At 35.9% G+C, this 25,854-nt stretch overlaps 2 protein-coding genes across 2 annotated transcripts; one reads left to right on the forward strand and one right to left on the reverse strand.

Annotated features, from left to right (window-relative positions):
- Positions 1-12,395: 12,395 nt before the first annotated feature.
- LOC131434188 (solute carrier family 35 member D3-like) lies at positions 12,396-21,704 on the forward strand. Its single transcript, XM_058600842.1, has 5 exons — positions 12,396-14,190; positions 20,596-20,860; positions 20,926-21,130; positions 21,189-21,412; positions 21,473-21,704. Exons 1-5 carry the CDS (start codon positions 13,170-13,172, stop codon positions 21,627-21,629), a joined length of 1,872 nt encoding a protein of 623 aa, XP_058456825.1. The 5' UTR covers positions 12,396-13,169; the 3' UTR covers positions 21,630-21,704.
- LOC131435740 (uncharacterized) lies at positions 21,632-23,403 on the reverse strand. Its single transcript, XM_058603913.1, has 3 exons — positions 22,315-23,403; positions 21,984-22,117; positions 21,632-21,925 (listed from the first exon to the last, which is right to left on the reverse strand). The coding sequence occupies exons 1-3, from the start codon at positions 23,205-23,207 to the stop codon at positions 21,729-21,731; spliced, it is 1,224 nt and encodes a 407-aa protein (XP_058459896.1). The 5' UTR covers positions 23,208-23,403; the 3' UTR covers positions 21,632-21,728.
- Positions 23,404-25,854: the final 2,451 nt, after the last annotated feature.

A 25,854-nucleotide genomic window follows, 5' to 3' on the forward strand; every position in this document is an offset into this window, starting at 1 on the left:
ACCTATGGAATCCAACACAAAAACTGAAAATCATTTTTTATCTGTATGAAAATTGAAATATCGCTATTTTGAGAGAGCATATCTGTATTCCTGTATCGAGTCCAAAAATCGGTATAAATACCGAGAAATCGGTATAGTTGACAGCGCTGCTTTAAAACCAAACTATTCACGGATGCCGAGTAAAATGAACAATTATCCACAAGTCGAGTTTAAAATGTCCATGCTCACAAAATACTTAAAAGTTTGATGAGTTTCGAAAATAAAAAAAATCAAAACGTTGAAAGACAAATAAAATATATATTAATTTTGACATATGTCTGCCAAAACTTCGAAAATCTGCAAACGAAAATTAAATTGCATCTTAAAACAGATTTCTTTAGACCAAGCCGCAAACTTGCCATCCCTTAAACTTAGTTTGACAAATCAACTTAGCTGATTTTCAAAGAAGGGCGAATCTTAAAAAGGTAAACAAATCGAGTTTCTCTATCCTACGAACAGCGCTGCCAACTATACCGATTTATCGGTAAATTTCAGCATTGCCAGGTCATTTTTTTCAAAAATTTGTCTCTGACTCTCAAATTTATCTGGATTTGTCTGGGTCTACCCTATACCAGGGAATTTCATTTTCCGTGAGCAAAATTTGTGAAATCTGCAAAAGATCTTGCAACCTGGCAACGCTGGTAATTATACCGATTTTGGTACTCGATACAGGAATACAGCTCTCATGCTTACTTAAAATACCGATAATTCAATTTACATAAAGATAAATACCGATTTTCAGATTTTAATTCTGGTACCAGAATGTAAAATTATAATACTGAATACTTCGACTAATTTTCAAGGACACATTTTGCATCGTGTGGTACACTGTCATGATACGCTGTCAGAGTGACAATGTACTTTAACGAGTTTTCTATAAAACTAGCAGCACTGAAGGGTAAGAAACGATCTCCTTCCACATTTTCAAACTATCGCAATGAAAGGGAGTAATTTGCTAGGCTTACTTGTTCAGGCTGTGAACCAAACATTGGCGGTTCGTTTGTATGGGACTTAGGGGTATTATCAAATACAAATTATAATACGGAGTACTCCGACAAATTTTCAAGGACACATTTTGCATCGTGCGGTACATTGTCATGATACACTGTCAGAGTGACAATGTACTTTAACGAATTTCCTATAAAACTAGCAACACTGTAGGGTAAGAACAAGTTCACTATAGTTACTGTTTATTATAGTGAAAAATATGTAAACACAAGCGAGGTCAGAAAAACTATGGCATATTGCCTTTCGCTAAAATTTTTATACTTGTTGAAAATGTTCTTCATCTCTGTTTCGTATCTAGAATACTTTTGCAAAATTTATTTTATTGGTATATGCTTCAAATCTCTATAACGGTATGTACGATCAGGATAATACAATGTGGTTTAATCAAATACAAATAATAATACCCCTAACACAGACTAACAGACAGGACACTCAAATTAGATTCCTCAATCATTTTAACGGTCATTTCGAATATTCCTTTATTTGGGACAGTACTCACATGTGTCATGATGGCGCCACGTTACCCTATCAAAAACATCTTATCTGTCATGTAGACTGTGTTTATTTTTTTCTTTTATCAACAGAGTTGCCATCCATACAGAATTACCTGTAATGTATTGATTTGTATACGTCCATTCGAATTTCATGCAGGATACAGATTTAATACATATTGCCAAAACTATATACAGAATTATGCCTACTTCTCATCCTCCAACGCAATACAAAATCGAACCCGTTTGGTTACAATATTTACTTGCTTCTTGTCTGCCGCCACTTAATTTCGGGTGAAAATTACCAACACATTAAAAAATAATCTAGATGAGCAACGCTGAGAGAAAAAAATGGTTACCTTCCAACATCGCTAAAAAAGTTAAATATATTATCAACGTAATCCAATAATTTATTGTGATGATTCATTTTCAAATATTATGATGAAATCAGGCATCCCTGCAAGCAGCTGATCGGTGTTGACAAACGAGGGGAAACCAACTAGTAAAAAAACTTTCACATAACACAAGGGGTGTACCGATAGTAAATAGTTCGCGCAGTACAATATAGGTGGAACTAGTGAATCACGAAAAATTATTTTGATAAGAATTTACTCATACTGTCATGTCTGTTAGTCTGTGCCCCTAAGTCCCATATAAACGAATCGCCAATGTTTGGTTCACAGCATGAACAAGTAAGCCTAGCAACTATCTCCCTTTCGTTGCGATAGTGTGAAAATGTGAAAGGAGATCGTTTCTGGCAACGCTTTATGCTAGTTGCTACGGTGCAAAACAAACTTGTTTGTTTATCGTTGCTGTATTAAACTGCAACAATCAGTCTAAATATCGCCGGCTAATAAAACGAGAAGCTTTCGAAATGGTGAGAAGTTGCTTAGTAGAGGGATGTGACACACGAACAGGGTCATCCGAAATTTCGCTCCATAGTTTTCCTAAGGATCAGAATATGTAAGTAATATGTTTACATATTTTTCACTATAATAAACAGTAACTATTGTGAACTTGTTCTTACCCTTCAGTGTTGCTAGTTTTATAGGAAATTCGTTAAAGTACATTGTCACTCTGACAGTGTATCATGACAATGTACATCACGATGCAAAATGTGTCCTTGAAAATTTGTCGGAGTACTCCGTATTATAATTTGTATTTGGTTTAATCACATTAGATTACTTTAAAACAATTTTCGTATCGTCAGGTTTTGTAATTTTAGTATTTTTCTGCACGTTAACGGGAACTAGTTTATTTCCCGATACGCTCATTCTTCTGGCCTCGGTTTATTAGCCGGCGATATATAGACTGATTGTTGCTGTTTAATACAGCAACGATAAACAAACAAGTTTTTTTTTGCACCGTAGCAACTAGCATAAAGCGTTGCCAGAAACGATCTTCTTTCACATTTTCACACTATCGCAACGAAAGGGAGATATTTGCTAGGCTTACTTGTTCATGCTGTGAACCAAACATTGGCGATTCGTTTATATGGGACTTAGGGGTATTATTATTTGTATTTGGTATTATTATTTGTATTTGGTTGAGTGACCTTTTTTTTCTGCTCGAAAAATCAGTATCCTCACTTAATCGATTTTTGATTTTTCGAGTTAAATACTGTACAAATAGATTTTCACGCCAAATACGGATTAAAAAAAAAGCAGTTCGAAGCTCTGCCTACGAATAAACCCGTAAAAAAATAATCACTGATTTTGCATCATAAACAATTGATTCACAATTAAATCTATTGGTTACAATACATTTTATTGTATCTTGACAAGATAGTTGTCATTTCCAACCATTCAATATATTGTTTCGACGATTCTACAATTGAATTTATTGTACACGTGGTGTTTCAAACAATATGCAAACTGTACATTTGATTGTTTTCCAAGAAAACATGTATGAGAAAATTTTTTGATTTGAATTGTTACGATACTTAACAACCTATACATTCTATTGTAAAAATCATGTTCACAATTAATTGAATAGTGTATAACAAAATATTAAAACATTTTTCAATGGTCAAAGCTAAATTGTGGAAGGTTCTGTAACAGCAATTCGTATTGTTTTTCTACAATATTTTTTATTCGGGAATGCTTCAAAATCTTCCACCCTTCTCAAAAAATTCGGATTCTGCAAAAAATTCAAACTAATTACTCAGAACTATAAAGTGCGAAATTGTGATTCCATTTGTTTGCGTAAGTTTCGCCCTTCGTGTTCCTTGTCAACATACAGGGCGATACTCCAATATCTAGTAAGAAAGGGCGAAACCAATTATTTTCTTTATTTCAGATGGTTCCCAAACTTTTTACTACTAGGAAAAGTAAGCATTTTATTGTATCTTGACAAGATAGTTGTCATTTCCAACCATTCAATATATTGTTTCGACGATTCTACAATTGAATTTATTGTACACGTGGTGTTTCAAACAATATGCAAACTGTACATTTGATTGTTTTCCAAGAAAACATGTATGAGAAAATTTTTTGATTTGAATTGTTACGATACTTAACAACCTATACATTCTATTGTAAAAATCATGTTCACAATTAATTGAATAGTGTATAACAAAATATTAAAACATTTTTCAATGGTCAAAGCTAAATTGTGGAAGGTTCTGTAACAGCAATTCGTATTGTTTTTCTACAATATTTTTTATTCGGGAATGCTTCAAAATCTTCCACCCTTCTCAAAAAATTCGGATTCTGCAAAAAATTCAAACTAATTACTCAGAACTATAAAGTGCGAAATTGTGATTCCATTTGTTTGCGTAAGTTTCGCCCTTCGTGTTCCTTGTCAACATACAGGGCGATACTCCAATATCTAGTAAGAAAGGGCGAAACCAATTATTTTCTTTATTTCAGATGGTTCCCAAACTTTTTACTACTAGGAAAAGTAAGCATTTTATTGTATCTTGACAAGATAGTTGTCATTTCCAACCATTCAATATATTGTTTCGACGATTCTACAATTGAATTTATTGTACACGTGGTGTTTCAAACAATATGCAAACTGTACATTTGATTGTTTTCCAAGAAAACATGTATGAGAAAATTTTTTGATTTGAATTGTTACGATACTTAACAACCTATACATTCTATTGTAAAAATCATGTTCACAATTAATTGAATAGTGTATAACAAAATATTAAAACATTTTTCAATGGTCAAAGCTAAATTGTGGAAGGTTCTGTAACAGCAATTCGTATTGTTTTTCTACAATATTTTTTATTCGGGAATGCTTCAAAATCTTCCACCCTTCTCTAAAAATTCGGATTCTGCAAAAATTTCAAACTAATTACTCAGAACTATAAAGTGCGAAATTGTGATTCCATTTGTTTGCGTAAGTTTCGCCCTTCGTGTTCCTTGTCAACATACAGGGCGATACTCCAATATCTAGTAAGAAAAGGCGAAACCAATTATTTTCTTTATTTCAGATGGTTCCCAAACTTTTTACTACTAGGAAAAGTAAATGAGACGATAAAATTACCCGCAGATTTACCTTAGTCGCTGAAACCAGCCAATTTCACGAAAAACGCACGAGGACGTAACATCACAATTCACACAGGAAACACAGAAGTAAACCGGCATTATTAAAAATGGCAACTAATACAGTTCAAAATATATATATTAATCTGTTGTGTTCTGGTAACCTCATTTATTATGGTGTGTGATTGATTCATAGATAAATACGGTTTTTGACAAAGTATTGAAAACGGATGATACGATTTATTGAAAAAATAATTATAAACGATATGCAGGTGATTAAAATAATTATAAATAACTTCTGCTGAACCATATTACATGACTTCACTATGGCTATTATCGCTGTAGTATATATTTATATAGCTTTATTTAGGCTTTGAATCATTTCGCGGTTGTTTTTAACTTTTGGTTGATATCTGACACTTGCAGCTCATTTCAAAATTTGACGGACGGAAAGTTAGTTGGGTTTATTTTCCACTGGAAATAATGTCAACTAAAGAATTAGAATTAGAATTTTCATTGCAAGATTTTTTTTCAGTGTCGGAAAATAACCATCGATCTGTCAAAAATTACCATGCTGTCGAGCAGGGTTATTTTTGACAACATCGAATGAACCGCTCGAGTGTCAGAGTTTAACCAAAAGTTAGAGTTAACCGCGAAATGGTTCACAGCCTTAATACTGCTCCAACCACCTACTGTAATAAATGAGCCAATTCAAAATTTTTATTTCGCGTCAGTCAAACTGAATTATTCTAACCCACATTTAGAGTAGCTCTATCTTCTATGGAACATAACATCTATTTTTTCATACCAAAAATACACCACAAAAAAGAATTCTAACAATCTCGATGTGATTATCATTAGAGTGCCTATAGCCAGAGTAACGACGTCTCATCCGTAATGGCAACAAACCAAAACGTTTAAATCGCAATGTTTGCAGTTTGCTTTCTATTGTATTTCACAGGTCGTTTGCTCGTTTGGAACAAAGCTGTCATTCCAAACCAACAGTTGTCGTCACTCCGGTTATAATCACTCTGATTATCATTACATCGAAGCAACGTATTGAGTAGACTTCATCACCTTAACTAAATACTGTATATGATTGTAATAGGAAGTTATGCATTTTTCATGTAATATTACAACTTTTAGAACGGCACCAACACTTTTGTGATATTACATCAAAACATCAAAACATCCTGTCTGTCATCTAGGCTGTGTTCATTTTTTTCATTTACCAACAGAGTTGCCATTCATACAGACTTACCTGTAATGTATTGATGTATGTACGTCCATGCGAATTTAATGCAGGATACAGATTTCATACATATTCACCCACATTCTTGTTTACGGCCGTATGCGATACGTTCGAAAGTATATCAAATTCGTATTCCCGTTTACGTTCGAATCCATCACTTTTTTAAACATCGTACATGCATAAAAACAACGCCCATCCAACTTTAAACTATCAGTTCTGTAACAGATTTGAGTTGTAATTAAAAATCTTTGATATCATTTGTTATTTGACTTGTTTTGTCGTGAATACGACTTACTTTACTATGGGGTGCCTTTTCAAAATTTACCCTCTGAGAGAGTGATAAGTTTTTGATCGTGAATATCTATTGTTGTATCTAATGAATCAACATAATTCTTACGACATACCATCGGAAATATGATCACAATTTTATGATAAAATTTTCAGTTTTGTGACATAGTCTCAAATAATTCAAAATTAAACTTTTCTGGAATGTTTGGTATAAACGAGTATCAAAGAGGATAATTCATAAAGCGCGTTTGCCTTTCTCGTATTTTTAAAGCTCATAGCTCAGTGATCTATGAAAGGATTTATATAATGTAACTACCAATAGAATCGAAATTTTTCAACTTAAAAGTGTATAGCAAAAGCATTGAAGTATTTCAATAGTACACTATTGAAAAACCTGTCTCATTTGATCCATGTCAACACCAGCCAATCAGAACGCGTTCTAAGGAAGAGAACAAAATATCTGCTGCTGTACAACAAATCGTCCGGGAAAAATGTTCCTAAAAGTGGTGAATATCGCAGTGAGTTCCTCAATTTGGTCCTTGTGAATGCTAGAAACGAATCCCTACAACATATTGATAGTTTATTTCAATAAATTATGCAAATCCGAAATGAAATAATCGACATTAAAATTCTGTATGCGGCTATTTTTATAGCCGTTAGGACCGCCCATTAGTGAAAAAGCTACAAACGAAATCACATAAAAGGAAATCTCTTAACAAAAATTCAATCAGTTTGGATTCTATCGCCACTACGAGCAGATGTAGTGTGTGTCGTTTGCAAAGCTAGTTTCGCTTTCGACAAGAGCGATTACGTCACAGCTGCCAGTCATTTCGATGGATGAAAAAGCAACGTTGGAGAGCATTATAAAAAATCAGCCGTTCTAATGGCTCTAAAAGTTTTCTGAAGAACTATTAGGATTTGTTTTTCGCAAATCGAAGGTAATTATCCTCAGTTTAGTGCAAATCAAGAACAATTTGGTTAGATTTGTGCACTTTTCGCTGTGTGAAATTCACAGTAATCGAGATCAAGTGAAGCCTTTTTTTTGCGTAAAATGTTCCAGAGTTTAATGTCGCAATTTGACCTTTCTGAATGCTAGAAACGAGTCCCTTCAGCATATTGATAGTTTGTTTCAATAAATTATGCAAATCCGAAATGAAATAATCAACATTAAAATTCTGAATGCGGCTATTTTTATAGCCGTTAGGACCGCCCATTAGTGAAAAAGCTACAAACGAAATCAGGTAGAAACAAGCCTCTCAACAAAAAGTGAAGCCTTCTTTGTTTTTGCGAAAAATGTGCAAAGGGGAATGCTTGCATAATTCATACAATTGATCAACTAATTGATATTCGGAAGTGTTAAGGAACATGTCAGTTGTTTTCGTATTCACGACATCCAGTTATGTCTCTGACATTACCCACCTGCCTTTTTTCACTGATTTTGTATCATAATGCTTACTTACGTCCGTATCGACTATTGGACGAACACATGCTTTCGAACGAATTCTTGTTTTCACTCGAACGTGTACGTACGCAACTCCTGTGCAAAAGAAGGATCGGCAGCCCAGGTAGTTTTTTTAGGAAGATTCCAAGCATCAAGGAAGTGACGAATGCTACATAAGGAATAAATATCGTACTTCGGACCAATTTCATTCATGTCGGTAAATGAAATTTTCTAATTAAACTTCATGCAAAGTGAAAAGAGCTTTTAAAATAGCAGTCCGATCAGTAGTATCGGCGAAAAATATGTTGCATTTTTCTTGCATTTTTTTCATGTTTTCGATAGTCTCCATATTTATTACATTGATAAAATCGTGTATTTAATATAAAATAAAGCATGTTTACCCATGGCGTATTTTCTATAAAGTACCAAATAGATGTAAAATTTGATGCGTTAAAACTTGGAACCGGGCATATATTCGAACAGCATTTTACTATACTGCTATGCTTTCTAAATGTTCTATGCAAAACACAAATTTATGATTTGATTACAAGTCACCTTTAGATTCGAAAATAAATTTGTTGGAAATCGGTTAAACTTTTTTCAATGTTTTCGAACGGTTGATTCGCAACATTAAACTGACGAATCGAAACCACGGCATTTCGTCTATTCGTCCGTAAACGAGAATGGGACTTTTCGTTCGTACGAATGATGTTCGAATACATGTTTGAAGCTAAACTTCAAAGTTTCGTATATGGTTAATCACAAGAATTGAACTGATTTCATCAAGGCTTAGCATTTATTTGTAGAAGTTTTCTGATATTTGAATATTCTGTGGCAAACGAGTCGCGTTAGAATTCATTCGAGTGAAAACGAGAATGGCTTATTCGTATTCGTTCGAAAGTATCCGTTCGTCGTGTGGTGGATACGGACGTAAACAAGAATGAGGGTGATTGTCAAAACTATATACATAATTGTGCCTACTTCTCATCCACCAACGCAATACAAAATCGAACCCATTTTGTTACAATATTTACTTGCTTCTGGTCTGCCGCCACTTAATTTCGGGTGAAAATTACCAACACAATAAAAAATGGTCTAGATGAACAACGTTGAGTCAAATAAATGGTTACCTTCCAACATCGCGAAAAGGTTAAATATATTATCAACGTAATTCAATAATTTGTTGTGACGATTCATTTTCAAATATTATGATGAAATCAGGCATCCCAGCAAGCAGCTGATCGGTGTTGACAAACGAGGGGAAGTCAACTAGTAAAAAAAATTTTACATAACACAAGGGGTGTGCCGATAGTAAATAGTTCGCGCAGTACAATATAGGTGGAACTAGTGCATCACGAAAAATATTTTTATAAGAATTTACTCATACTGTCATGTCTGTTAGTCTGTGATATTATATCACAACAACGACGACACGACCTACCACTCGTCTATCGAAACTGTATCGCAAATTTAACTACCCCTCAGTAACTGGAAATGTCAGAACGAAATCGACTGGATCTGGCAACACAAGTTGATGAATTGTTGATTTTGAATAACAATTACCATAACCTTGGTTACTGCCTATTAAAGACTTAAGAAATGTAAACAAAACGAACTGCCTCAAATGGAAGATCCTTATTTCGCAGTAAGTTGAAAGTTCTCCAGCATCATCACATGCCAGAGCGATCAATCGATTAGACTATAACATAGAGGCTTTCGTTTAGACTGGCTGGAACTCGAACGTACAAAAAATGGCTCTTAAGAACAGCAGAATCAGGTTTCCATATTTAACCAACATCTTTTGTATTGTGCACTTTTAATGCGTTGTCGATATCACATATCGTTTCAATATGCGTCGAAGCTTGTTAAATAGTTTAACGTAACCATACTTAGATCTTTGACAACTATCTGCTACATAAATGAGTTTTTAAAAAGTGGTGAAGTTTGCAGTCATTAAATCCGCCAGAGCGAAGTTTCACTGTCAAACTAGTAAACTGGGTAATTCTGTTACGGAATACACTGATGTCTTTTTTATGCGAATTTACGTACCGCATAAAAAACCGCATAACTATGAAAATTCGCATAAAAAAACCGCATAACTCTGAAACTTCGCATAAAAAAACCGCAGAAGGGAAACCGCATAACTCTGAAAATTCGCATATAAAAACCGCATAACTCTGAAACTTCGCATAAAAAACCGCATAACTCTGAAAATTTGCATAAAAAAAGTCGCGTAAAAAAACCGCATAAAAAAGACCTCAGAACAAATTGGCTCAAATGGCACGTTCCCCTTGATATTTGGAGATTTGTGCCTTTTTATTTTCAAACGACCACGACAAGTCAGGTTAAACATCGCCAGGGGACCCAGCCCTCGACGGTTGGCTTGCGGTGCCACGTACAGCTTTCAAGAGATCAGGTGATTTCGTTTTTACAATACCAGAATTTCTTTCTCTGCCTGCCAAAAGCATATTTTTGTCTTCAAATTTTGTATTTTGCCTCATGATACCTTCAGAATAATTCTTGAATTTTTTTTAATTGAGAGCTGATGACACAAATTGAAATCTATTCAAAAGTTTCGAAAACTTCCTGAAATGGTTTGTTTATTTATTATGGAGCTCCTTGGTAACTAGTTCATAGCAACTCAAACAGTGTTGCTGAAGAATTTTTTTTTATCATTATCAAGGGGTCGCTATATTTTTGGTAACTGACGGTAAATCGCTCACGAATAATTTTTATTCCGATTTTTTTTTCGGAGTGCCTGGTCGTGTCGTCGACAACAATTTCGGTGTCGTTCTAATGGTTGTAATATTATACGAAAAGATGCTTTCATATTTCATTTCAAAAACATTTGCAGCATTCAGTTAAGGAGATGTAATGTACTCAAAACGTTGTTTTGATGTAATAACACAGACTAACAGACATGACAGTATGAGTAAAATCTTATAAAATTATTTTTTCGTAATGCACTAGTTCCACCTATATTGTACTGCGCGAACTATTTACTATCTGTACACCCCTTGTGTTACGTAAAAGTTTTTTTACTAGTTGGTTTCCCCTCGTTTGTCAACACCGATCAGCTGCTTGCAGGGATGCCTGATTTCATCAAAATATTTGAAAATGAATCGTCACAATAAATTATTGGAACACGTTGATAATATATTTAACTTTTTCGCGATGTTGGAAGGTAACCATTTATTTGACCCAACGTTGTTCATCTAGACTATTTTTTATTGTGTTGGTAGTTCTCACCCGAAATTAAGTGGCGGCAGACCGGAAGCAAATAAATATTGTAACAAAACGGGTTCGATTTTGTATTGCGTTGGAGGATGAGATGTAGGCAGAACAAGGCACAATTATGTATATAGTTTTGGCAATATGTATTAAATCTGTATCCTGCATGAAATTCGCATGGACGTACACAAATCAATACATTACAGGTAATTCTGTATGAATGGCAACTCTGTTGGTAAATGAAAAAAATGAACACAGTCTAGATGACAGACAGGATGTTTTTGATAGGGTAACGTGGCGCCATCATGACACATGTGAGTACTGTCCCAAATAAAGGAATATTCGAAATGACCGTTAAAATGATTGAAGAATCTAATTTGAGTGTCCTGTCTGTTAGTCTGTGGTAATAACGAGTGATTTATTTGCAATATTTCTCAAAAACAGAAAATTATTGCATTGAATGTTTACTGCGTCTAAATTTTTTTCGCAACAATTGATAATCACATCGAGATTGTTACAAACATTATTTTGCTCGAAAACAGAAAATTATAGCATTTGATGTTCAATACACATCGATTGAAAATTACATTGTGGTTGTTACAATTCTTTCTTTGCTATGTATCATTCCGGAACGAAGTGAAAAGTTTTGCGAGATCCCGGCGAATAAACCATAACAGTAGCATATCTGTTATCTGTGATTACACTATTTTTAAAAACGGGTAGCTCACTAAACGCACACATCGCAATACCAACACATTCGAAAGAAACGTCAAATTCGCTCTTCAATCTTTAAATTCGTAAAAGATTTTGAAAACAAAAGTTTGCTACTCTTTTTGCAACAGTTAATAAAGGTGCTATTTCTTCTAAGCCAAGGTTGGTATTTCACTTTTGTGTTTCACAAGCGATTGAGGAATCTCATAATCAAAATTCATTGCTACCAGAAAACGTATATAATAGTTCGTGCAAAAGTTCCTACGTAAAATCTGACAGATAAACAGTGATGTTCTACATGACACACACTACCGTTAACTTTCATTGGCGATTTATGCAGTAGTAGAAGTGCCGGTTATTTACATAAGATTGAGATGATTATGCGGATATATACATATTATACATTGCAGGTCGAAGGGTAAACAAAGTACAATGTTCACGTTTACTTACTATTTCTAATTTGAATGGACGATAATAAGTTCTTAACACATTGCTTTACTATTTATTTGAAGATTCAGTAGTGTATGTAGATTGTCAAATCAATTGTTTTCAATTTGATAGCGACAATTGTAGTAGTGTGTACATAAAGGTACCGATATTAGGATGAGATGATCGAACAATTTGAATAGGTTTAATGTCCAATTCAACATTATCCTCAGTTGCCTGCATGTGCGCGTGTGTTCCGCGAGCGGGAGGAGAGGTCATTTTTTCTCTGCCTTCTACTGGTTTTCGTTGACTCATAAAGTTGCGACGTATCGTGCCAAACGTCAAAGTCAGCTTAAGATTTTGTGTTATCCGATTAGAGCTATCTGTATCGCACTAGAATATGCAGAACAAATAAAAATTAATGATGGATTCCACGAAATCCGAATCATTAATGATTGTCTCGAAGTATATTTTAATGTGTGCACAAGTGTCTTGTAACTAAATCAGAGTTCTTGTGAAGCAGTAGCTGGCTAAGGCGAAACGATTCTTCGACTGATGCTGTTTTATTCTATCGTGGGATGAAATCATATGAGAAAGAATGATAAAATTGAAAAGAATTCAACAAGAGCGGAAAACGATATCATTATTACAAAAATTACTGCATTTGCATGCTGAAATTACGTCCGATAATCGGATGAAGAGAAGTGATTATTTTGAAATTGAAGATAAGCATTAGCACTGGCTGTGCTACACACTGAAGATAGCAGAAAACATACTAGTGAAGGAAAATGGGAATTAACGAATCTCCAGTAAGCAGTAACGATGGAGTTACCCATTTCATGAAGCTTACCAGCGCTGTATTCTACGGTTCTGCTTCATTCCTTATTACCGTAGTTAATAAAACAGTGCTTACGTCTTATCGATTTCCATCATTCTTGGTGCTCAGCTTAGGCCAACTTGCAGCGAGTATTATAGTACTGTTTCTTGGAAAACATTTCAACATAGTGAAGTTTCCGGATTTCAATCGTGATATACCACGTAGAATCTTCCCTTTGCCATTAATTTATTTAGGAAACATGATGTTCGGGCTCGGTGGTACGCAAGCACTTAGTTTACCTATGTTCGCCGCTCTGCGACGATTCTCCATCTTGATAACGATGATCCTGGAGCTGCGGATTCTTGGAGTACGACCGACAACTGCTGTTCAAGTTAGCGTTTACGCAATGGTGGGTGGAGCCTTGCTGGCAGCGAGTGACGATCTCAGCTTCAACCTACACGGTTATCTGTTTGTAATGATCACCAACAGTTTAACCGCAGCCAATGGAGTATACATGAAGAAAAAGCTCGATACGGCTGACATGGGCAAGTACGGCTTAATGTACTACAACTCCCTTTTCATGTTCCTTCCAGCGTTCATTGGAACCTGGCTCTGTGGAGATATAGAAAAGGCCTGGGAATTCGAATCATGGGACGACCCTGTCTTTGCCATACAGTTTCTCTTGTCGTGCGTCATGGGATTCATCCTAACCTACAGTACTATCCTGTGTACGCAGTATAACTCAGCCCTAACGACGACCATCGTTGGTTGTCTGAAAAACATCAGTGTAACCTACATTGGCATGTTCATTGGTGGTGACTACGTCTTCTCGTGGCTCAATTCCATTGGCATCAACATCAGCGTGGCAGGTTCTCTCCTGTACGCATACGTCACATTCAGGAAAAAGAGGCCCACGGGAGGTACCGAAACGGGCAATCAATCTTCCGATCGGAAAACTTTGCTACCTTCGGCAGGCCGCATCGATAACGTGTGACGGAATAGCTGTGGGCGTTGAAATGATTTCGGTCACACTGAGCCTGTAACGTGTGAAATTGGCGCTCGACCACTAAGACGACGACGAGAACAAACCAAAGTAACGTGCGGTTCGATGTGTTTGAGTGAAGTGATTTGTTTGTTTGCGCTAGTTAAACCTACCGTATGCAAATTGACCCGGAGAAGCAAGCTCCAACGATTCAGTTACTAAGTAGTTTTATGAAGCGAGAAAAATCTTTCTCGATAATTATTTGCTAGTTTGTTTTTACCAATTCAAAATAAAAAATGCTAATAAAACTCTAGCTGTGACGAGATGGGTAAATCGAAAAATGTAACGTATTCTGAATACTTTTAATGAGAAACGAAAGAAATTATCACTTGGATGCTGAGAACTTCAATTAGCTGTGGTGGCACGACTAATGAGGGATCACTATTTGTGCAATTGTCTTAACATGATTTGCAAATCATTGAGGATTGAAATTTGCGAAAAAAAATCCTTTGCAAAAAGTACTCAAACATGTAAATATTTTTAAACCTATGAAAACTCTCTCGTATCATACAGAAATGCTATTCATACAGAATTATTTGCATGATACAGATATTAACACGCGCATACCGATTTAATATAGACTACAGATTTTCTAAATTTAATACTGATTTATACAGATGCCACAAAAAGATGAAAATAATCTAAACTTTCTCGTTTGATCAATTTTTGCCTTTCTCATATCGAAAGACTATCAATCACTGTGAAAACCGTGCAAAATATCACTCAGTTCGTTGAAATCGCAGAATGTCTGGGTATGTAACAAAAATGTGCTCTCGATTTTCTCAGAGACGGCTTAACAGGCTCTCTTCAACGTAGATCCAATTGAGAAACCTCTGTAGTCCCATAGCTCGCTATCGAAATTCATCCAGCTCCGACCTCCGGTTCCAGAGCTACGGGGTAGATGTACAAAATAAATAAAAAAGTGTACTCGATTTTCTCAGAGAATTGTGCCCTTCAAATCGGAAATCATTCCGATTTCTCAGAAACGGCTAGACAGATTTTCGCAAACTTAGATTCAAATGAAAAGTATTATGTTCCAAGAAGTTGATGTAGAATTTATCCAGATCCTGCGTCCGGTTCCGAAAATACAGGGTGAAGTGTGTACGGAATTGAAACCCGTCATTGCAAGAAAAATTCTTGGGCCCAATTTCAATTTATAGGTTAGCTAGTTGCTTACTAGACAAACCGATTTCAGCTATGCCGGTTTCCAGTTCCCGGTTTCAGAATGGTCAAAAACTCAACAACGGAACCCTTCATTTTTTTCAGAGACGGCCTACGAAGCGGTCACACAAAACAATGGCAAAACTACCTGAAATGGAGGTTAAAACCGGGGAAAAATAAACGACAATAATAATACATAAAATTGTGCTGGATGGCCGGAAAAAGAAAGTGCACCAGCATGCCAAAGTTTGGGCAAAATACTGCAGATGAAAAATTTATCCTGCCGCTGGATCCCGCAAATACTTATTAATATCGTTTTCGCTTGATAAAACTGAAACTGACCCAGGACAATTTCATCAAACAATTTTCATGAAACTGTTGGTTTCGCACTTAGCAACGGGGGTTTGAGCAAACCTGATTCAGTTCAACAACGTTGAAAAACTAGCTTCAAACAAACGCTTTGACAGCAATTAGGGTGCAAACTGGGTTAGGTTTGGCATCGAACGAAAACGACATAAGAAACAAACAAACGAACGCTAGTGAACTTCGTATGCATGTTTGACTGGATCCATTGTTATACGCCAGAGGAGGGAATGATGGACCCGACAATGGACTAAAGTCAGCACGAGTGGTTCGAAGCGGTGCGTTGAAGTGTTCAATGGGTAGGAAAGATTTTTCGGTTTTTAGAGATCGTCATAGTATACTTCTAAGGGTCAACTTACAATCTTAGAAAAACGGCCATGGTTGCAAAACACTAAAGCAATTTTCTTCGCAGTTGTTGAGCGGAAATTCGAAAGAGAAATATCAGTTTGTTTAGAACATTATTCTAAACAAACTGATGTTTTTTTTTCTTGAAGATTCATCAAGTAATAGCGAAAGGAACTGCTTTAGCGTTTTTCAACAATGGCTATTCTCCGGATATTGTAAGTAGAAACTTGAAAATAACCCTAACTTCAAAACAGAAAAAATCAAGTATTAGCGTGCATTAATGGAGCAATTAAACGCCGAAATCACTGTGAAATGGCCTCACATGATTCTTCATTCTAGCATCGCTACCATGGTTAAAATCAACGGTTTAGGGAGTTATTTACCCATTCACCTTGCTCACCTGATTTGGCTTCCCTAAGCACAATTCAAGTCATCTATGAGAAATAAATATGAGTTTCGTTTTGGAATTTGAGACCGCAATTTCCATAACCAGAAACTGAAACCAGTGTAACTAAAGGAAGTTTGGACATCAACTAATAAGAGCGTCAAATTTCGATGATGTTTCCCGTTCTCCACCAGTCAAAGTGAGGGTGCTATCTCGGACTACTTCTTTCCTTGCTACTCGCTGACAGGGTCTGCTTGAACACAGATAACAGATATACAGGCACAAACAAAATTTTTGAGAAACCTGCGTAAATTTAAAATTTGCTACATGTTGGAAACAAGGAGCTCACTACTGCCACCAACTCGACTATTCGCCTCGATCTTTAAATACGTTCTAAAACGATAACAAAGTTCTCATATCTATCATTGAAATATTCCAACTAGAACAATTTGAACACTTCTCACACGATTTTCATAAGTGTAACAGTTAGGGGTTTCTACGTCGGAATACGAATTGAATCGGTATAAAACAAAAATAAATTTGTGATTTTAACCAACAGCAAAACAAAATTCTAACGTGAAGTAGGGATGGTGCTCGGAAGGTACAGTATCGATACCGAGGGTATCGGGATGCCAACATTTTGGGTATCGATACAAGGTATCAAAAGGCAATAAAGTATCGATACCTGTAAGTATCAATTGATACTTGCGCTGCAATCATTTCGAAATAAAATAAAACTGTCGACTCTAGCATTATTTTATGATGTACAGAAAGGATTTTCCATAAATTTGTTGTACCACTGGTATACGTATATTTCTTGCCACACAGATTGCATCTGTGAATTTTGGTCCACGTCAAGAAATTTCCGCAAGCAACTTTATGTTGGAGCCATGATGATTTCACATTTCACTCATTTTCTCAAAAATTTTCATGTCATAATCTATATGTCGATACACGGGTACTACACTAAAAGCCAATTCCTATTGAACATTTAGGAGTTTTGATGGTTTGTGCAAAAAGCACATATTTTGTTTTTATTTCTTCGGTTCATGAGTGCTAAGCTTGCGGTTCAAATTGAACTACTAAGCGCGAGATGGCAGTTCAATTTGAACTGCTTTAAGCGCTGAAGGCAAAACGCGAATAAATAGAAACAATTGTTATTGTTATTACGACGGGATCAGGAACGGACAGAGAGGAAGCACCAGGCTCGCGCATGTATTGGTAGCCGTCGTTAAAAATTCGTACTCGATAATCTCGCGTCGTCTCACAGGCACACTGAAAGAGAGAGTTCAATGAGTGTGAAAAATTGAAATGATTCTATCCTCTGAGAGTATGGTCTTTATGTGCGTGTTTTGTTGATTATCTTGGCTTATTTCACTCTCTTTCAGTGCACTTGTGGGACGGAGCGAGATTGTCGAGAACGAATTTAAACGATGGCTAGTCCATGTCATACCAATCCATGCACGAGCCTGGCGCTTCATCGAGTCCGAAGAAAAAATATGTTCCATTGGGGACGGATATAGCGGAATGGGTTAGTCGATGCCTTTCACGCAGCCCACCTGTGTTCGATTCCCAACCCCGCACATAGCCTTAGAAAGTTTTTCTGGCCCGAAGAGGCGAATGACTTCAAGGTTAAAGCACAGACTAACAGACATGACAGTATGAGTAAATTCTTATAAAAAATAATTTTTCGTGATGCACTAGCTCCACCTATATTGTACTGCGCGAACTATTTACCATCTGTACACCCCTTGTGTTATGTAAAAGTTTTTTTACTAGTTGGTTTCCCCTCGTTTGTCAACACCGATCAGCTGCTTGCAGGGATGCCTGATTTCATCAAAATATTTGAAAATGAATCGTCACAATAAATTATTGGATTACGTTGATAATATATTTAACTTTTTCGCGATGTTGGAAGGTAACCATTTATTTGACTCAACGTTGTTCATCTAGACTATTTTTTATTGTGTCGGTAGTTTTCACCAGAAATTAAGTGGCGGCAGACCAGAAGCAAGTAAATATTGTAACAAAACGGGTTCGATTTTGTCTTGCGTTGGAGGATGAGAAATAGGCACAATTATGTATATAGTTTTGGCCATATGTATTAAATCTGTATCCTGCATGAAATTCGCATGGACGTATACAAATCAATACATTACAGGTAATTCTGTATGAATGGCAACTCTGTTGGTAAATGAAAAAAATAAACACAGTCTAGATGACAGACAGGATGTTTTGATAGGGTAACGTGGCGCCATCATGACACATGTGAGTACTGTCCCAAATAAAGGAATATTCGAAAAGACCGTTAAAATGATTGAAGAATCTAATTTGAGTCCTGTCCTGTCTGTTAGTCTGTGGTTAAAGCCTCTATAATTGAATAAAAAAAAATCCGTCGTAATGGGAATTGACTTTAATCCGTTTCGATACTGTAAGTATCGAGACAAAAAGTATCGATACTAACAGTATCGCCCTGATGCGATATCGATACAAAAAATACTCGATTCTTGAAAGAACGTATCGACTCGGTATCGGGCATCCCTAACGTGAAGTTGTAGCACCCAAAAAAGTGTCTCAAGTGAAAGCAGCACCCAAATCGTGGTGGAACCCAGTGTCGATCGTGGTGACATTTGCAATTATTCGTCACACTGAATGAGCCAATTTTAAACACTTCATATGCAAGCCTGTATATTTGTTTTCTGTGGTTTGAATGACTCACGGTCGAATCTGGGGGCCAAACGTCAAACTCAAATCAAAGATCTCACCTTTTAAATGATGTTTACTTTTTATGGGTTATCTTAATGAGTTGGCAAGGCCTGTACTTCATATAATGCAATATGTAATTGCAATGCATTGACGCAATGATGTAACCGAGTTTGGACTCTAAGATTGAAGGATATTCAATCGTTTCTCTCTCAGTGTGGTAAGAAGCTATAGTCGGAAGGGTTCATCACTTTTTTTCCGTACTAAAATGAGTTATTTCTTACGCGTTTTTTATGTAAATTTTCAAAGTTATGTGGTTTTCTTGTTTTGCCTTTGAAATGCACGAAGCGTCAAGATCTGGAGTTATCCCGAGTTTTTTTTCAACTCTCTGTCACTTGAAAACATTTCGATTTTGGCATTAAAAATGCCTTGCTCTTTACCGGGTGTCAATTAAAAAAATGCAAAACTAGCCGAGTAACATTTTTCTGTCATAATTCTGAACGCTCAATCGTTTGTTGATGGATTTATATAATTTAACTACCAATAGATTCGGAAACACTCAACTTAAACATATGAGACAACTTCGTTTAAGAGTTTCAATAGTGTACCATTGAAAAATCGGTTTTAATTGACCTATGCTTTACGAGCCAATCACTGCTTTCCATAATGATGTCATCCTCTCGTCCGATTTGCGTTGTACAAACTATCGCACAAAAAGGAATCTACAAATATATGTCCTGATACATATTTGGCCCCGCTCAACGCTTGGCTGTGAGCGTGGCAAGGGGTTTAACTAGCGAGTGAATGACAAAACTGAAAGCTACAGCCATTGGCTCACTGGATGATCGCTATTCCACTGTTTGCGGTGTCATTTTCCGTCTGCTGCACACTGTGTTCACTTGAGTATACCAATTAGCTGTTGAGTTTGATTCTTGGACAACCAGCAGGTCAATTAAGAAATAGCGGCGATTGATTCTTCGTACCTAATTTGAAGCGCTTGTATCTCGGCGATTTGTTTGATGGTTGTGTCACATTTCACTTGATTCGAAAGCATTACACCAATATTGTACGCCTAAAAATAAATTGATTTGTCGACGGGTTCGTGTGCAAACTGGAATCTCTATTTTCGAGCGAAACGGTGACTCGCAAATGGATTCAGTTCAAAGTTGTGTTATGTTTGTATTTTTTATGGGAAGCTTTGAATCGTTTCATTTTTAATGTAAACGAGCTCGGTCGTGTCTTGCAAACAACCCTGTAATTTGTTTTCAAAGTTCAAATTATCCCTTTTTCCCTTTTTTTTATTTTTTTCTACATTGTAGATCAATGCAAATTCCTTAGGTTTGAATGCTGTTGAATTTATTTCGTCCATTGTTTTACGTCAATTACCGAAGAGATAAAATACTGATATGCTAACGCACGCAATCACATTACGCCGTAGTCTTTTGCAATCGAGCTACGTCACGCTCAGCCGTTTGCTTAATCAACGTTCGATCGCGGATAACAAAAATGCTCAAGTCTCATCCAATACTACGGAAATTGGGGAAACCATCCCGACGGACGATTTCACAAACGAATTCCTGCGAAATCAGATTAAACTAACCGACACGCAAAGACTCATTCTAAGTGCGGGTAGTTCCATTGCAGCCCTCATCAATCCTAGAAGGTATGCATGGCTAAATTGAATTCTAGTTGTCTTCCAACGTGACAGGCTTCTCGTTTCATTCGCAGACATGACATGATAGCTTGTTTGGGAGAGACGACCGGTGTATCGGCATTGGAAAGCATTCATTCTCAAATGCTATCATCGGAGGAGGGTTGTCTGGTGCTGAAAGAAAAACCCCGGATAAATACTGGCACTCTGAATTTGGAAACGTTGAAAAAGCTTCCGGAAAACAGCTTTGGTTTTCATTATGTTAATTTTCTTGAGACACACGTAAACTGGCATTGAAATTTCGGTTGAAAAAAAAGTCAACTCAGACTTCAATTCGCAGGAAATTACTCCGGATTCCCGAATGGAAGTTCGTTTCATGGAAAATCCTGATCTAGCGTACGTCATGACACGTTACCGGGAAATACACGATCTGGTACACACCGTGTTCGGCATGCCTACGAATATGCTTGGTGAGGTAGCCATCAAATGGGTGGAAGCAATCAACACCGGTCTGCCCATGTGTTACGGTGGTGCAGTCTTTGGAGCGTTTCGTTTGAGACCGAAGTAAGTATCATGTCAAGATAGCGATTTCATTTCTAGATTTGAATTTGGTCATACTTGCAGACAACGTCAAAATTATTTGAAATACTACCTTCCCTGGGCCCTACAAATGGGCCAACGAGTTAAGCCTCTTATGTGCGTCTATTGGGAAAAGCGGTGGAACCAGGATATCGACGATTTACGGAAGGAATTGAATATTGAAATTCTAAGCCTACAATAAACTTTCAAACGCAATTAGAATTTATTTTGTTTCAAAAAAATAAACTAGAAAATTTTATACAACTTCATAAACATATTATAACTTATTATTTGAATACTATTAAAACTTTAGCTCGTAGTTTTTCACTTTCAGTTTGTCCTTTTGCTTAGGGACGGATGTTTGCGTAGGTGACTTGTGGTATGCTGGTCCCAACAGTAAATTCAACAATTTACGATTACAAACATCAGGAAGAGGTATGTCAAGTTCAATAGAATTTCGAATTATTTCTGAACATGCACGCAAATCTCGACGGTAATCTGAAAACGAAAGCAACGATATAACCGATGTTTCGAGTGTACATACCTGTTCACTTACATTGATATTCGAACAATCGAATCAGCACTTGTCGGCACTGTGGCATCATTTCGTGTTTCAGGAAAAGCTCCATCAGCTGATAGACTTGCTCTGTTTTAAACTCTTGCAGGCATATAAAGCATATTTTTGGAAGTCTAACGAAGAAGAGATCAATCAAATTATGTTTTTCAGTTATGTATCTAGCGGCATTTGACATCAAATAGTACATCAGATATATTACTCATAAAAAAACATTTTTAATATAAAGCAAAACAAAATACCATTTAATTTATATGTCACTTAACCCCAGTGCTTCGTAGCCAAACCGAACAATTTCGTTTCTCAAAATTACCTTTTAGCTACCGCGTCTCGTAACTTTTTGTGCTTGTCGAATAACTTTTTCGCCACTTCCTGGTCGCTGAACCACTGACTTCGGAAACTTTTTTCCCAGGAGTAGCAAAGCAGGAACTCGTCGTTCAAATCCTGCAAACAAAATTCTCCCACCTCAATAACAGCCAGAAGAACGGCTTCACTTTTCTTGCCAATTGTTTCGTCTACCACATCAATTAGCATTCTATTGATAATCAACTTCGTATCTGAGTCGCAAACCCTCAAAGATTCTTTGAAACAGTTGAGGGATTGAAGCGAGCTACCGTTTTTCCACAATAACAGCCCGTTATAGTGCAGTAAATTACTACTGTTTGTTACAAAATCGGGTATAACTTCTCTGCAAAGAGCCATCAGTAGTTGAAGTCTTACCCGATCTGTGTCATTGGCTAAATATTCTAGCAGCATACAAAGGACTTCTTTCGACGGAATCTTTCGGTACTGATTCATCTGATCGAACAATAAGTTTACATCTTTTTTGTTTCTTTCTTTAATAGCTGTTTCAACAAGATTATCAATGTGATACTGTTCTAATTGATCAATGTTTATAACAATCGGATTTGAAGTCAAATCGTCATATATCTGGGTGAGTCGAAATTGTGATTTTCTTGGTATTGACACGACAGGTTCTGTTGCTTCCACAGCTTTTCGGGGCAATAACTGCTGTTTGCTATCATTGATAACTTTCCACTTCAATGATTTATTTTCCATCAGCTCGCTTATGAAGGAATCAATAGCATCAACGTTTGTGCTTTTCCCGTGTCCAGCGACCATATTGATAAACCAGATATTTCGTAGAGAAATCCAGTGGTACGTTGATTGTAAGGAACGGTGTGTTAAAAATGCCATGTTGTTCATTACCAAATGTTTCACTCACTTAAAAACGGCAATTTAGAACGCAAAAGTCATTGAACCTGTTGTAATATATCCTGCGCAACAAAAATAAAATTGAAAATCTCATTGTTTACATGGGTTTTCGATGCAAGAGAAAAAAAATCTCCGTTCGATTCGATCTAAGACAAGACCTGACAACTGGCTTCTTATTCTTCCTTCCGAATCATCCTTCTCGTCATTTTCGCCCTGTGGAATAAATACCAACGTATCGGCTACAGTGTAGCCATATTTACAGATTTTTTAATAACTATGCTAGGAAAAAAATATTGGATTTAAATTTTTAGACTTTAGGTTTTTGATTTGAAATAAACATGAAAAATGTTTTGGTGAATGCATTTCTTTATTATATATTAATGCTTAAAAACAATTAATTGAGCTTTGATGACAAAACACGAAATATCTCATGTTGAACGCAAAATCGAATCCATTGTTGACGTATTACCGGATCTTTTGGAAACAGGAAAAAGTCAGGTTTGGATAGAAATGCTTAAACAAAAGCAGCCCCCCCAGATGTCAGGTCTTGTATTAGCATCAAAATATTAATCGAACTAAGACAAGACCTGACATCTGGGGTGGGGGGTGGCTACCCGAATAAAAAATATTGTAGAAAAACAATACGAATTGCTGTTACAGAACCTTCCACAATTTAGCTTTGACCATTGAAAAATGTTTTAATATTTTGTTATACACTATTCAATTAATTGTGAACATGTTTTTCACAATAGAATGTATAGGTTGTTAAGTATCGTAACAATTCAAATCATAAAATTTTCTCATACATGTTTTCTTGGAAAACAATCAAATGTACAGTTTGCATATTGTTTGAAACACCACGTTTACAATAAATTCAATTGTAGAATCGTCGAAACAATATATTGAATGGTTGGATATGACAACTATCTTGTCAAGATACAATAAAATGTTTTGTAACCAATAGATTTAATTGTGAATCAATTGTTTATGATGTAAAATCAGTGGTTTATTTTTTTACGGGTACTTTTGTTCCAAAATGGACCAGTTTCTGATTGGCTGATTTTGATGTTGCTACCTGCACATTGTGAAAAGAAAAAACTTTTGCAGGGTACGCGAGCAATGATGCCAAGTATAAAGAAAATCAGAAAACAAGTTTATTAAAATGTATAATTTTAGCTCACCAATGAAAATGAAAATTTTCGGAGAATGTTTCACTTTTTTTCAATCTCATTGGTAATAAATGTTTATAGTGGCAGGACTGTGTAATGAAAATAGGCATCAAACCGTTTTCTTTTTAGTGAATTAAAGTGTAACCAAAAAAGATTTGTTAAATTAGTGTAAATTCGAAAGTGTGTTTAGTTTTACGAGAAGAATGAACTGTTGTGTTCCACACTGTGGTCGCATTAAGCATTTCTATCCAAACCTGACTTTTTCCTGTTTCCAAAAGATCCGGTAATACGTCAACAATGGATTCGATTTTGCGTTCAACATGAGATATTTCGTGTTTTGTCATCAAAGCTCAATTAATTGTTTTTAAGCATTAATATATAATAAAGAAATGCATTCACCAAAACATTTTTCATGTTTATTTCAAATCAAAAACCTAAAGTCTAAAAATTTAAATCTAATATTTTTTTCCTAGCATAGTTATTAAAAAATCTGTAAATATGGCTACACTGTAGCCGATACGTTGGTATTTATTCCACAGGGCGAAAATGACGAGAAGGATGATTCGGAAGGAAGAATAAGAAGCCAGTTGTCAGGTCTTGTCTTAGTTTTGACGTTAAAACCAAGTTACACGCTCGGATTTATATAAGTATATTGCTAAACTATTCGATCATGAAATGACTATTCGAATTAATTGATAAGGTACGAATAATATAAAAATATTTTGTGTTGTGGAAACCGCATTTGTTATAGTTTGTTAAATCAACAATAAGCACGATTTTGTTTAACTACAAAATGTTCTACACATATGATACGATTTTTTTTGCAATATATTATATATTATATGGTTATTGTGCGACCTATACATAGCAAAAACAGAATTGTAACAATCTCGATGTGATTACCAATCGATGTGAAAAAAATGGGACGTACTTATCATCAACTGCAATAATTTTCTGTTTTCAAAAAATATTAAAGATAAATCACACATTATTACATTGAAGCAACGTTGAGTAGATTACATCAGATTGACTGAATACTTATACCATGTTCACATTAGCGCTTATATCACTTGATATACCGAGATGATATGCATATCACGTGGGAGTGTTCACATATGATCGAAATAATATCGTTTGACAATCAAATTGCTATATTGAATGTTCCCATTAGGAGTAAGATCAATAATATTGCTTTTCTCTCCTACAATTCAATCAATAATTGAAGTCTTGCAACTAATGGTCTCCGAACCCCAGTATTCGTTGAAAAATTTGAAACTATAATGATTAGTTATTGTCACTCTCAAAGTGACGTTCATAAATGAGTGCGTTCAATGCCATTATCCATGTTGCTAGTTGCGATTTTTGACAACTCGACATGATATCGTACATAATATTCCGGATATCATGCCAAAATGGTGATACGCGTTGACATAAAAATGTATGGAATATCAAGTTATATCGCACATGAT

The sequence above is a fragment of the Malaya genurostris genome, chromosome 3 (genome assembly GCF_030247185.1).
Source record: "Malaya genurostris strain Urasoe2022 chromosome 3, Malgen_1.1, whole genome shotgun sequence".
NCBI lineage: Eukaryota > Metazoa > Arthropoda > Insecta > Diptera > Culicidae > Malaya > Malaya genurostris.

Excerpts from the sequence above, each read along its gene's own strand:
- LOC131434188 (XM_058600842.1), top strand. The coding sequence starts at position 13,170 with ATGGGAATTAACGAATCTCCAGTAAGCAGTAACGATGGAGTTACCCAT. Across the intron at positions 20,861-20,925 it reads GCCCTCATCAATCCTAGAAG|ACATGACATGATAGCTTGTT; the intron begins GTATGCATGGCT and ends TTTCATTCGCAG. Across the intron at positions 21,413-21,472 it reads GCGTTTCGTTTGAGACCGAA|ACAACGTCAAAATTATTTGA; the intron begins GTAAGTATCATG and ends TCATACTTGCAG.
- LOC131435740 (XM_058603913.1), bottom strand. The coding sequence starts at position 23,207 with ATGAACAACATGGCATTTTTAACACACCGTTCCTTACAATCAACGTAC. Across the intron at positions 22,118-22,314 it reads CGAGACGCGGTAGCTAAAAG|ACTTCCAAAAATATGCTTTA; the intron begins GTAATTTTGAGA and ends CTTCTTCGTTAG. Across the intron at positions 21,926-21,983 it reads TCGATTGTTCGAATATCAAT|ATTACCGTCGAGATTTGCGT; the intron begins GTAAGTGAACAG and ends TTTCGTTTTCAG.